General features: G+C 41.1%; 1 protein-coding gene across 1 annotated transcript in view; it reads right to left on the bottom strand.

The window, feature by feature from the left end:
* Positions 1-13,751, bottom strand: part of lrba (LPS responsive beige-like anchor protein) — a 191,710-nt gene that overhangs the window by 123,181 nt on the left and 54,778 nt on the right. The window contains exons 23-30 of the mRNA XM_040146675.1: positions 13,555-13,739; positions 12,973-13,126; positions 11,999-12,179; positions 10,117-10,246; positions 9,887-9,950; positions 9,540-9,681; positions 8,704-9,061; positions 2,657-2,826 (exon numbers count right to left, since the gene is read on the bottom strand). Coding sequence (XP_040002609.1) covers positions 2,657-2,826; positions 8,704-9,061; positions 9,540-9,681; positions 9,887-9,950; positions 10,117-10,246; positions 11,999-12,179; positions 12,973-13,126; positions 13,555-13,739 — 1,384 coding nt within the window. The remainder of the gene's footprint in view (positions 1-2,656; positions 2,827-8,703; positions 9,062-9,539; positions 9,682-9,886; positions 9,951-10,116; positions 10,247-11,998; positions 12,180-12,972; positions 13,127-13,554; positions 13,740-13,751) is intronic.

Genomic DNA, 13,751 nt, shown 5'->3' with positions numbered 1-13,751 from the left:
AATAGGGGGATTTATGGTCGAATAGAGCAAGTGGGGGTACAAATATAATTTTATGGTTAGATAGTGGATGATGTGCTCCGAGCATAATATGTCCATCATGAGATTTTAATGATGGAAACCTTTAAATCGTAACAGCTGGAAAGGTTTCACTGTTTGCTTTAGTCATACTTCAAACCGTGTGATAATTTTTGGATGGAGGTTTTTTTTTTTTTGTTGTTTTTTTTTTATATATTTCAGCCATATATATAAAACACATTTATATTATTAAATAAATATAAGTATTTTTCCTCAATACAGTGCATGTAATATTTACAGTGTTACACCTGTGTTGGAATGTGAGATGTTAAAAAACGGCTGCTTCCTTTTTGAATTGTTTTTCCTCGTCAAGTTATTACATACCAATTTACCCCTCTGGACTGTTTTTTGTGACTGTTTCATTATACGACTAAAAGGTGCTTTACGACTTCATTCTGGAGACAGAGACACTGAAGGTACAAAGTCCATGTTTGATTGATCTGGCAGTAAATTCACTTCCCAGTGGCTCATAAATAAGCTAATGCCCAGCTGAATATGGAGGAGGGGGATTCCTCTGGTGTTTCAGCAGGCTTGTTTTTCCAGCCAGGACAGTCTCCAAGCAGGGATAACTCTTATGGAATGACAGACAGTGTAATGTGGGCTGGAATGTGTGTGTGTGTGTGTGTCTGTGTGTGTGTGTGTGTGTGTGTGTGCGTGCACGCATGTAAGGTGTTAAGCAGTGCCATGTGGGCCTGGTGAGAGTGTCCCTCTCGAGCTGAAGTAGCTCCTTCAAACAAAAAGGAGTAAATGAAGATCTCCATTAGTCCTCCCACTGCCCCCTAAAACACACACACACACACACACGCATACAGCAATTCATTATATGACCAGGGTAGCACCATAAACCTATGTGGAAACATGCCTCTTATGAAATAATACAATGGTCTCCATTCAAATGTATAGAATAGGGATTTATGGTCGAATAGAGCAAGTGGGGGTACAAATATAATTTTATGGTTAGATAGTGGATGATGTGCTCCGAGCATAATATGTCCATCATGAGATTTTAATGATGGAAACCTTTAAATCGTAACAGCTGGAAAGGTTTCACTGTTTGCTTTAGTCATACTTCAAACCGTGTGATAATTTTTGGATGGAGGTTTTTTTTTTTTTTTTTTTTATATATTTCAGCCATATATATAAAACACATTTATATTATTAAATAAATATAAGTATTTTTCCTCAATACAGTGCATGTAATATTTACAGTGTTACACCTGTGTTGGAATGTGAGATGTTAAAAAACGGCTGCTTCCTTTTTGAATTGTTTTTCCTCGTCAAGTTATTACATACCAATTTACCCCTCTGGACTGTTTTTTGTGACTGTTTCATTATACGACTAAAAGGTGCTTTACGACTTCATTCTGGAGACAGAGACACTGAAGGTACAAAGTCCATGTTTGATTGATCTGGCAGTAAATTCACTTCCCAGTGGCTCATAAATAAGCTAATGCCCAGCTGAATATGGAGGAGGGGGATTCCTCTGGTGTTTCAGCAGGCTTGTTTTTCCAGCCAGGACAGTCTCCAAGCAGGGATAACTCTTATGGAATGACAGACAGTGTAATGTGGGCTGGAATGTGTGTGTGTGTGTCTGTCTGTGTGTGTGTGTGTGTGTGTGCGTGCACGCATGTAAGGTGTTAAGCAGTGCCATGTGGGCCTGGTGAGAGTGTCCCTCTCGAGCTGAAGTAGCTCCTTCAAACAAAAAGGAGTAAATGAAGATCTCCATTAGTCCTCCCACTGCCCCCCTAAAACACACACACTCACAAAGCATATTTACTCAACACTGCTCACTGACACCAAGCAACTGAAGCATAAAGATTTAACAATTATCATTATTCACATGCACACAGAACCCTCACTCTCCAACCTGATGCTACTGTAAACGCAAGATCTCCTAAAACCCACAAACCCATTTCTCTTGTCACTCCCTCCTCTCGTACATACAGACTCCTCAGTGAGAAAACATTACACATTTACACAGTTATACATGCAGAACAGTGACCAAAAGAATGCCCATCATTATTTATTGTCACTGTTGAATATTAAAATATAGGAGAGTTAGTGTGCATGAAGTCAAAATTTTGAAAAAAGGTATGACTTTATTTATTTTATTCATTCAACTTCATTCATCCTTGTATCAGAGATAACTGTAATATAAAATTCCTAATGCACAATGTATACTCTACAAAAAGTATTTTCTACTTTTTTTGTGCATTTATATTTACACCAGTAATATTTATTTTGCATTTATTTAGATTTTTTAAAAATGTTATTTTGAAAATTGTATTTTTACTTATATTCTATACAGTCAAAAATAGATGTTATTGTAATTACAGCTGAATTAGTGTAATGTTTGCTGCTGTCCTCTCTAGCTTTTCGTAACTAGATTAAATTGTACAAGCACAGCAACATTATTCTGCCAGACGCACAAAGCTGCACAATTTCCAAATAAATATTGACTTTTTCATAGCAGACTCATCCAGGCTACGACTATGCTGCCCTCACAGTAGCACTGCCCCTTGAGTGCGTGCGAGTGCGAGTGCGTGTGCGTGTGCGCGTGTGTACGTGTGAGCGCACTCACTGGCTGCAGAGTCTGCAGAGGTGCCCTGGGAGGCGTCGCCAGAAGATACCACGGCGACGCTGTCAATAGGTGTCCCAGCAGACACAGAGGCAGCAGTGGCTGCTGGGACGGGAGTGGAAGCGCCTGGCGATGGCATCATGCCCGCTTTCTTGGGTGCAACGACGACACTTCTATGGAGAGAAAAGACAAATTATTAATTTAGTTGTAACCCTGACAGAACTATTGTAAGAAAATGCCGATGGTGCCAGTTCCCAACATGCTTTTATGTACAGAGTACGGCTGGAAGAAACGACAACTCTCATCAACCCAGCAGACCGGGAGAGTCATTTCAGAGCCACTTTTCTGAGAAAAATATTTTCAAATAGTCACATTCATCTTGTCACAAACCAATGGAACACCTGCATTAGTCTTTCATCTGGACTAATATGCTAATTGTTTAGTAGACCAAATCTAGTTCTTCAGCCCTGTGAAGACAGACATTTTTTTGCTTGTCAACCCACAGTCTTGGGCAATAATCTTAAACCAGAGAAAACTCTAGAAGAAGTCTTTTTCTCCCTCGGTATCGCAGGCTTTCTGTGAAATACTTGATGTTGCAAGAATCAAAAATTTATTTTACATTCACAGTGAAAATATATCTGTTGTTATAGTTTCCTCCCATACGCTGAACTCTGATTAAAATAAGACCATTACAGCATCTACTGTATAGGTTAGGTGCAAAGCATACTTTGACACAAAAGAGAAATGAAGCAGACTGCACAGACTGGTATTTCTTGTAACTGAATGCAATCCCTCTCACGAGGGCTGGTATATGTAATTTTTTTTTTATACCAGTGCCAATGGGATATGCGTTTTTGTACGAATACCAAAAACAATAATTCTTTCAATACTTTCATTGGAGTACGGCTTTTTTCTTCAAAACCCCTTTTTTTAAATGTATAAAAATATACTATATGCGTTTAATGTTATCTTAACAACCTTTAAGCAGCTGTACAAGAACTTGGCAGGAATAAAATACTTTCTAAACTTTAAGTTTCCTGATTCGTAATCATGGAATAAATAAAAGTTACAAAAGCTCATGTTTGCTTAAGCGGAAAAAAAAAATCATCTTTTATTATTAATACAATTCTATGATCAAACTAATCATTCTAAATATTAAAATAGTTAAAGTATTCTGAGTTAATAATCCTGATGTTAAGAATAAAATATTTCAAACAATAAGTGTATAATGATAATCTATGCTGATAAAAGCTTGTCAAAAATCATTACAAATCATCAACAGCTACATTACATTTTTACACACAGTTATCTGGGTAACGATAATGCTGCTTAAAAGCAGTGTAAAGTAACAGGAAGTGTTTTCCACGTACTGATGTGGTACACCTGAGTGGAGCTCAATTCCCATCCGGCGAACAGCAGATGGGACGAGAGCAGCATGCAGATAAGCTGTCAGTTTAGACCAGGGCTCTGACAGACCACTGGACATATCAAAGAGAGCCTGGCCCTGCTTATCAGTGCTGACATAGGGGAAGCAGGATCTAATCACTGGCTACTGCTCCCTCTCAGAAACACAAACCAAACCAGGCTTACCAAGATGTGCGAGCACGCATCAAACGCACAAAATTTAAATACGGAAAGAAAAGGCTGGGAGCATACTGACAAAAGGACTAGCATACACACCTGTACGCTCCCAGAGTAAGTTTGTGCGCATGCTTTTATACACACACGAGAGGATAGTTGAGTCTGGCTCCCTGTTGTGCAGACAGAAAACTGGCTGCGGTATCAAAGGCTGTTCTAGGTTGATTTAAGGCAGCTGATCAGATCTATTAAAAGTTACTCTGAATGTTACACGCTGACAGTTGACCTTTGCTTCAAGTGATCTATGATTTGAGAATAACAGAGCTGCATACGGAGCCCAGTGGCCTGACAGTTGTGTTTAAAATACAAACACATACTAAGTGATACATTAAAAACTGAAGTAGTGAGAGAGCAGAATGAAATCCGTTTTGATAGCCAGAAAGGTTGGAGATAAAAGTATCTGGTAACTTATTTTCTGTTAGATAGTGAGTGGGCTGGGTGGTGGTATCAGAGAACCAGGGCGGTGCTGACGTGAAGCACCCCAGGTGTCAACAGGAGGAGAGACATAGAGCACCCCCGGTGCGTGGAGGCTTGGAGTGTGTGTGTGTGTGTGTGTGTGCAAGTGTGTCCACAAATATTTGAATATATGCATATGCGTGTACAAATAAATGCGTGAGTGCACAAGTGTGTACGAGTCAGCCAGTGAATATGTCCGTGTATGTGTTTGGCCTTCCATCTGTTCCCCAGCAAAGGCCCAGTGAATTATTCAGCAGGTCATTAGCCACACTTATCATGAGTAGGCTGCCCCAGTCGATTAATCAGCCGTCAGCAGCCCCACTCAACCCACAAACAGGAGCTCAGGGCAGTGTATGTGCTTTTGTGTGTCTTCGTTGAGCTGAGGCTGAATTATTTAAAGACTTTAACCTACAAAGGATAAGTGCAGTAAGCACTGTGATTCTGGTAATCTCTGCTATTTCAAGTAAAACAAGTGCAAGAATGAGTAAGGAAGTGTCAGTGGTATGTCTGTGTGAAAATACCATTCTCTAGAGTATTAACCTCAGAGCCAACTCGTGTGAGGGAGGGAGTGAAGAGCCCAGCAGAGCTTTGATCTCCTCTTTCACCCTTGATTCATGCAACCCTGTGCAAATGTTCAAAATGTTATCCACTGACCATACACTCACGCTACTTTAAAATCAACTCTAATAAAGTCCATGGCATTTGAATCTATGGAGCTGTGCTTGGGTGATGATGGCTGAATAAAGAAAATATGGGGCAAAGGCAGAAAATGTTGAAATACTGTCTGAAGTGGCAGGAAAAAGTCAAAGTTTTATTTATTTTTTTAATTGTATAACTTTTATAAAATATCCGTATATGTATGTATATATGTACATATTTATATGTATCTGCAGGGGTAAGAATTTGTATATACGTATACTGTATGCTCTGTAGGGCAGCCCCTAACCTGTCACCTAGGACCTAGAGAGGTATGTTGTCTTTTGTATTCTGTGTAAGTGTCTTGTGTTGATTGTTGATTACATTTTTTAAATATGCCGTGGAAATGCAGTAAAGGATATTTTGGATTTCTAATACAAAAACCAGACATGTGAAATAGCACCCGGCTGGCATGTCTGCATGGCCAATATTGGCTTGGCTTGAGAAAAAAAACACAGGTAGGGAAAACACAGTTGTAGTGCATAGCTGTTGATGATAATAGACAGCATTCTGATGTAATTTAATATAAAATTTTTCTCATATCAAGTTTTAAATATTTTTGCTGCATCCCATTTTATTTGTGGTTTATTTGTTTAATAATGATTTAATTTGCAGTCAAGTTTACTTTCAAATTACCACCAAGTCTCTTGTATACTTGTGACAATAATCTAAATGACAGATACAAATGCATGATTTTTACAGCCAATGACTTGAAGTTACAGAAGAGCTGAGTAGTTTGCCAGTCAGCTGTAAGATGACCACTGAGCTCGGTCTAGGTGTATCACAGCAGGTGAACTTATGTGAATTTCTATTTGTATCCACTGTGCTGAATTTCCCATTTTACACATTCTCACTTTTGCAAAATTGTTGAGTAAAATATAAAAGGGTGTCCGGCATGCTTATCCTCTTCCTAAGCAGCACATTAACAATGCTTCACCATCAACACAACTCATCTGTACATCAGCTCTCACATGCATGCAGTGTCTGCGGCCAGGAATGCAAACAACTACACCATGTATATCACAGTGTCTAACACTCACATATTCAGCTGAACCATGCAGTCTAAATCACCGACTTGTACAATGACACTGTTTAGTTCTGGTCAGTGTCAGCAAATATTTGCAGACTGGCTGTCATAACAGGGGCATGGGCTGAGGAATGGATGGGAGAAATCCAGCAGGTCTCCACTTGTAAATAAATCAGGAGGGATACTTCACCCTCTGACCCAACCCCCAGTTTTTTATCTGGGAGATCCCTGCTTTTTTCACGCATTGGTCTCGTAAATCCATTCCTCTGGGCAAGCGGAAAGTTGCCATGTTTTGGCAGGAGATGTCAGTGTAGAATGTCAGCTCTGGCTTGTCCTGGTATCACTGGGAGACTTACTGGTTAGTGGGAGATGCTGCCAGTGATAAAGTCATTTCAACAAGATAATAAACACTGTTAGAACATAGCTATATGCGTGGTAGGTAGAATTGGTAAGGGGAAGGACTAGAGACAGCAGGCTGATAAAGAGTTGTAAACTGAGGAGATAGGAATATAAATATAGGCTTAAAGCCAGTGAATGATATGGATAGTAGGGTAATTTGGCCCAAGGGACATCAAAGTCATTTTGGGGTTTTGGACCATCGGTCCAAAAGAAGCAATTCAAAGATGCTACCATGGGCTCTGGGAAATTGTGATGGTTATTTTTCACTATATTTGGACATTTCACAGACTCAAGGATTAACTGAAAAAAAATGGCTAGATTACAGGATAAGGTTAGTTATATTGTATATTTTTATATTTTCAACAAATCCCATGAAAAGACCATGATTAATAACGTATTACCTCTGCAGCCAAAGCCTGCTAAACTGTAATTTACTCCTCTGAACCATAGACTTCCATTGTTGCCCAAAAACTATTAAAGACAGGTGGTTTTGGTGTTTTTCCAGGGGATCTTTATAATAACAAAAATATAGAATATTGCCAGCCTTATCCTTTAATTGATATTGAAAATAATCATGAGTTGACACCCTACAAGTGTGTGAACACCCTGAAATTAGCTTTCGTCTCCTTAAAAAGGTAGCTGGGGTAAAGTTTACTGTCCGTGCCTGGGCTGTATACCTTTCATGAAAAGGCTCCCATAGGCAGCGACCAAGCTGTTAGTCTATGTTCTCCAGCTCTCCTGACGTCCTCTCTTCCTACTGAGTGTGCTCAGCGGACAGGAGCCAGTCTAATCCCCCTGATATGAGGAGCGCCCTGAGACCTGACAAAGCATTCCTCAGATAAAGACATGCGATCACAGAGATGCCGAGGAATTCCCACCATTGGGGGTAGGCAGACTGACTGTGTGTGTGCGCGTGCGTGTGTATGTCTGTGTGTTTGTGAGTGAGCGAGAGAGAGAAACGGAGAAATGTTTTCTTCAATACATGAGAACCTTGACTTCACGTCACCCCCATTGAGACTTCTACCCCCCCCCCGTTTGTGGATGTCTGTCTCAGAATCAACACCCCAAATGCAAACCAGACCGGTGACCATCCTCTCTCACCTGGGCCCGTCTGTGGCTTCAGTACCCCGCTCGGCTTTTGAAACCTTACTGCTGACTGTTCACCCCCGCACCTTCAGAGGTATTGCAAATTATACAGCTCCTACGCCAGAAAAGGGGGGGACCCTTTCGAATGGTAGACAGGGAGAGAGGCGCAGCAAGACAGATGAAAAAGAGAGTCGTTAAATATCTGTGACACGGTGAAAAGAAACAGCTTCCTGCCAGCTTCGTCTATCCATCCCAGACATGACTCCTGTTTTCCTTAAGACAGGTTCTTTGTAAGGCCGTTTGCTTGAGATGAGGACTTGCATCGGCAGCGAAAAGAAAGAACAATGGGAGTAGGAGCGAAAGAGTCGGAGGCTAAGATTCCCCGGTGCAGAAGGGTTTTTGTTACAGAATGCTTTCCAAGATCCAACAAAGCCTCCCCTGAGGATACAAAGCTGAACTGTCTTCAAGGTCTGACTTTCCAAGTACCTTGCGTCTACAATATGTTGGGATACATAGCATGAAACTGTCAACTGTGAAGCTTGAGAATCACTAGCCTGTTCACCATAAGGGCTCTTGAGAAACTAATCAAGCTGTCAAGGTCTACGCCCATGTCAACAACAGCGGAATTTCCGTCCAGATTTAGTCCCACAATCACCAATATGCACAGCAGAAATACAGGATTTCTATAAATAGTGTGTCAGTATTTGTGTATGTCAAGGCATGTTTGAACCTGAACCTGAACCCTCACCTATCAAATGAGCTGAACTGTAGCGATGATTTTCTGGCCGCATCGCCCACACTCCCTAGAAATGCTGGTGGCAGCAGACTTGGGTCCACCATGATATCCTCAGCTGGAGCACTCACTAGGCTGCGCAGAATGTCCTTCACATTCTTGCCCTTTGAATCAGCGGGCAGAGCAGGCCTGACCTCCGACGACAGCGTGGACAAAGCCTCTGAGATGGCGTCTGGACCATGAGTCACTCCAGAGGATGACAGGTCTGCCTCGCTCGCAGCGGTCGAGGTGTGGTCATCACCGATGCCGGAGTCATACCGTCGGAGAGAGACGCCGTTCTCTACTTCCAGTCCACCAGAATTGGCACTGCTGTCTAAGAGGGCACAAATAATAATGAAGAAATGTGAGAAATAAAGCCACGTCATATGAGATGGCAATTACAACAGTGGTTCCCAACCTCAGAACTGGGACACAAAGGGTTGCAAGATAATTAACAGGTTAACAAAACGGAAAAAACTAAGTACTGGAACACAAAATTGTTTATTTTTTCAACTTTCCTCAATATTTTGTCTGTTTTATTTTTTTATAACTAACATGGTATATAGTTTTATCATACTATGAAGAATTATTTACATTACACAAACATAGAGGGAAAATCACTCTCTAATTAATTAAACTGCTTAGAGCTCTGACATGCAATCTGTGATCTGTGATCTTTTGCAAACACTGGCTTTGTATTTAGGAGTCACAAGCAAAAAATGCTGGGAACCACTGCATAACAGCATACAGTATAATTTTTCTATTTCGACAAATATTTCAGATGACACTTCTTCCCTGGAGATATTGTATACCTGTGCTCCTGGTAGACTGAGATCGTTGAGAGTGTTTCTTATCATTGTGGGGCTCCAGGATGTCACGGTACTTGGACACCATGAGGACTGAGATGAAGTACACCACAGCAAGAGCCAGAAACTGAGCCTGCTTACTGTCCTCCTGGAACAAACAACATACACTAAACAGTCTGTGTGTGTGTGTGTGTGTGTGTGTGTGTGTGTGTGTGTGTGTGTGTGTGTGCGCGTGTGTGCGCGCGTGCGTGTCTCTTCTTCAGAAAGCAGTTATAGCTGGGTAATTTCATGGGTGTTATGCATGTTGTGTTATGTGTATACAACGCATGAATGTGGTTTTATGGCAATCTCACAATATCTCTGAAGACCACATTGTTGTTGGTGAGCAGGACAAAGGACAAAGCTCCTTCTGGTTTACTATTGAGTACGGGAAAAGGCCAAGGGAGGTCGTGACTGTTTTCAAGTGTAAAAAACAAGAGTGAGAGCAGATTACTGAGATTCACAATGTTATTTTGCATTTTGATGAAGTGTAGAAAATGTATAAGATAATGAAGTGAGGACATGATCTGGATTACTTGCCTGCGCAGTTGCAGACTTGGCTGTTCCAAGCAAAGTGCTGGGCATGGCTGTGTAGCTGCGGGCTGTACCCTCTGTGCCATGCTTAAATTGGGCTTGCTGACACTCCAGACAGTTTCTAACTGCCATTGCACAAACTGGGGAGGGACAGAGGAACAGATATTACATGACTTCATATAAATAAAGTCACCTTCATACGAAATATCTAGTAGAATTATGCTGAAATTGTTTGTAAGTCCCAAAAAAAATGATGACCCCAAAAAGCAAATGTAAAAAAAATAAAAAATACAAAAAAAGGGCTGAAAATCCAGCTCATAAACTAAGAAAACCACAAGAGGGGCAGCTGAGAGAGACTAAAACAAAGGAGAAAAAGTGAGGCCATAACAAGGTCAGTGCTCTGGCCAACTCTGGCAGCATCATTCACTCCACCTCTCCTCCCAAGGTCACAGTGCAAGGGTGTGCTCTTGAATCACATCCACTGTCCACCTCCCATAACAAATGACACTGCTAGGGTGTGCACATGCTGAGTAGGCAGCAAGGTATGTCCTTCACCGCAAAAAATATCTTGTGGTCCGACAAGTTTAGGTGGGTTCAAAACTGGCACACTTTCCTTTTTGTAATCTAACGAACTGCGCTTCTGTTGGAGCCCATTCCAACCCCCACTGTTGTATACTTGACAACTGACAAATGTTAACTCTGAGCCATTTAGATTACGAAGGAGGGAATTATTCCGTCTGGAAATGGGCTCGCTCTTTCCATTAGGACTACTCTTTCATACGACCATTTATAAAAGGAGCGGGTGGGGGGGGGGCGCTAAAACCTTGTTACAGTCTTCCAAAATCAGATTAAGTGCCAGCAATGGGGAGCACATACCTCATCAAATATTCATTTCATAACGGCTGCTTTCTAAAACTGGACCTGTAGTACAGTGGCATCGCTTTACTGCAAAAACCCAACAGCAGCAACAGTAGTAGTTGGATAATGTCTGAGAGAAGAAGTGCTCTTTGCATTACAATTTTGCATTTTGACAGCCTTTTTGAATGTAACCTTCACCGTAAAGAGTATCTAAAAGCAAAAACAGATACCTGCATATGCACCATTACATATATGGAACAAAGCATGAAGAAATTATTTAAATCAGTGTAGAAAGTATTGCACTACTTCCAAGCGAGTGTGTGTGTGTGTGTGTGTGCGTGTGTGTGTGTGTGTGTGTGTGTATACTGTGTTGATCTGTGTTTGCTGAAAAGGTTCCCGATAGAAAATTAATAATGTAAGAATTTCAATATCTTTTATTCAGCTAGAGCAAAGCTTGGCTTTTGATGCTGTCAAAGGAAACTGTAATAGCCCGGAACAGAAGGCAGAGAAAGGCCTCGAGCTACGCAGCAGTACAGTGAAGCCAAGGCCATTATGGACAACTCACTACATCATGATAGCAGCCATTTTAGAGTGTTGCCATGCAGTGGGGTTATAATAACAAGATAAAAGAGTGCTGATACGAGCAGAGTGAGAGAGGCGAGGGGATGAGAACAGCAGAGGGGGATGAAGAGCAAGAAGGCAGAGAAGAAAGAGAGAGTACAGTGGGCAGGGTCAAAAAGGCTACAGGGAGCTATAACTGGGGCTAATACCAGAGGCTACTGCCGGCTGATATGAGGTGGATCGATGAACAGGGGAGGACAGAGGGCTTAGTAAAAGGAGAAGATAAAAGAAGGAAGTTCGGTGAGTGGACACAGATGACTAGAAAGACAGCTAAACATCTGAAAACTTTGCGAGGTTGAAGAAATTTTAAAAAACGGAACAAACAAGGGAAAGAATGGACTTGATAAAAAGCTAATTAGCTAGCTCAGAATTAATGAGTGACAAAAAAAAAAAAAAAAAAAAAAAGCGTCTACCGAGGCGAAGGCACTGTCGGAGGATGCCTCCTGACGACATGTTTTTCTCTGCTTCTATCTCTGTGAAATTGAGGGAGCTGGCAAAGATGAGAACATCCACGAGGTTGATGAGCCGCTGTAAGAAGGTGACTGAAGCCTCCACTGCCAGGCCTTGGGATGGCTCAATGTTTTCCAGTTCATGCTGGTAGTAGAGAGAGGAAAAATTACACAGAAATTATGGATAAATTATCATAGAAGTAGCTGAATTAAGGGGTAAGGGAGTGGTCATTCCCTGTCAGAAGGATTTACCTTTATTTTAATGTTAAGAATGCCATGGTTTAAGGTAACATTTAATTTTTACTTGAGGTTTTAAACTGACAAATATCTCAAAAAACAGTGGTCACACTGATTTTCAAAGTCCTTTCTGTACTTTGTAGTTTCATAAAAAAAAAAAAAAAAAAAAATCTTAACTCAAGTTTCACTCCAGATTTACTTCTGTCGAGTAATAACATTATGGTCAATTTCATGCTCGTTATAAGCCAGATTTATGTTAAATAGATACTTGCAATATGGGAAAATGTATCTACAAAACTGTTTAGAAAATATATCTACAAATATAATGTACATTTGCAACAGCTATTCTGAAAACACATACTGGCATGTAAAGTTGTAATTTTTCACATTCAGTTTTAAATTTGGTTACAGACTACACTAAACTAAATGTAATTGGATTATATTGGAATTGTTTTGTAGAAAGGCTGGTCAGGTCATTGGCAAAGCAAAGATCCATGTAAGAGAGCCAAAGCCACTGAGGTCAGACGACACAAAACCAAACTAACAATGTTAGGAAGCAGCTAACTGTAGTCTAATGCAATTGAGAAAGGTCAATGTGGATGGATAACTTCCTGTGATTGGAGCCATCGGCTACATATACAGCCACAGACAAAAGTACACGGATAAAATTCACACAAACGTGCGCGTGTTAGGAGACTCACAGAGGAGGAGGTGGCAGCAGAGAGCAGAGGTAAAATGCCTCCACAAGCCATGATGAGGTTGTCCACCACCTGGGAGATGAGGTGTACACTGTTGTGGACAAACACGATGTTCTCACTGCTGTTCACAAAGTCCAGAATTGTCTTTGTGGAGTGACTGAGGGACACCAGAAGGAAACACAAAGTAGAATATAACCACTTCAAAATAGGAATGGCGCTCCACGATAGCATTATTTGGTGAAACTTAAAATCAGAGCATGTTTTTGGTGAGTAACAACACAGTAGCTTGTCTACATAACTGAGTTCATAGGTCGACCTAGATTGATTACAATAGATAACTGCTCACATTAAGGATAAAAATGGCCTACGGTTTCCATCTCTTTTAATGTCTATTGGTCAAACTCGTCAAGTGTGTTCGATAAACAATGAATTCCACAGCATCAACAGAGACTTGATTTTTGGTTAAATATAATCTGCTTTAGTCCTCAGAGACATGAAAACGCATTTAATCTTTATTCCATTTATCAACTGACAACATTATTGTTAGCTTAAGCATCAGTAAAGTCAGAGTCAGCGAATCACTACCTCCTCCACATCTGGATGTCTGTCTCAATAGAGAAGAGAAGGTCAGTGAGGAGGCGTTGGTGCATGTGGGACCAGCGGAACTCTGGGATACGAAACATGGTGGAGCGAGGGGCCGAGGTGCCGCTCTCTCTCGGCTGACCTGAAGAACTTCCTGCTGCTGCTGTCGGCTGGCCCTGGCTTGCTTCCTATAGGAAGGC

Source organism: Xiphias gladius, chromosome 15 (genome assembly GCF_016859285.1).
Source record: "Xiphias gladius isolate SHS-SW01 ecotype Sanya breed wild chromosome 15, ASM1685928v1, whole genome shotgun sequence".
Taxonomy (NCBI): Eukaryota; Metazoa; Chordata; class Actinopteri; order Istiophoriformes; family Xiphiidae; genus Xiphias; species Xiphias gladius.
The sequence above is the reverse complement of the archived record's forward strand: the minus strand, read 5'-3'. Positions and strand labels throughout refer to the sequence as shown.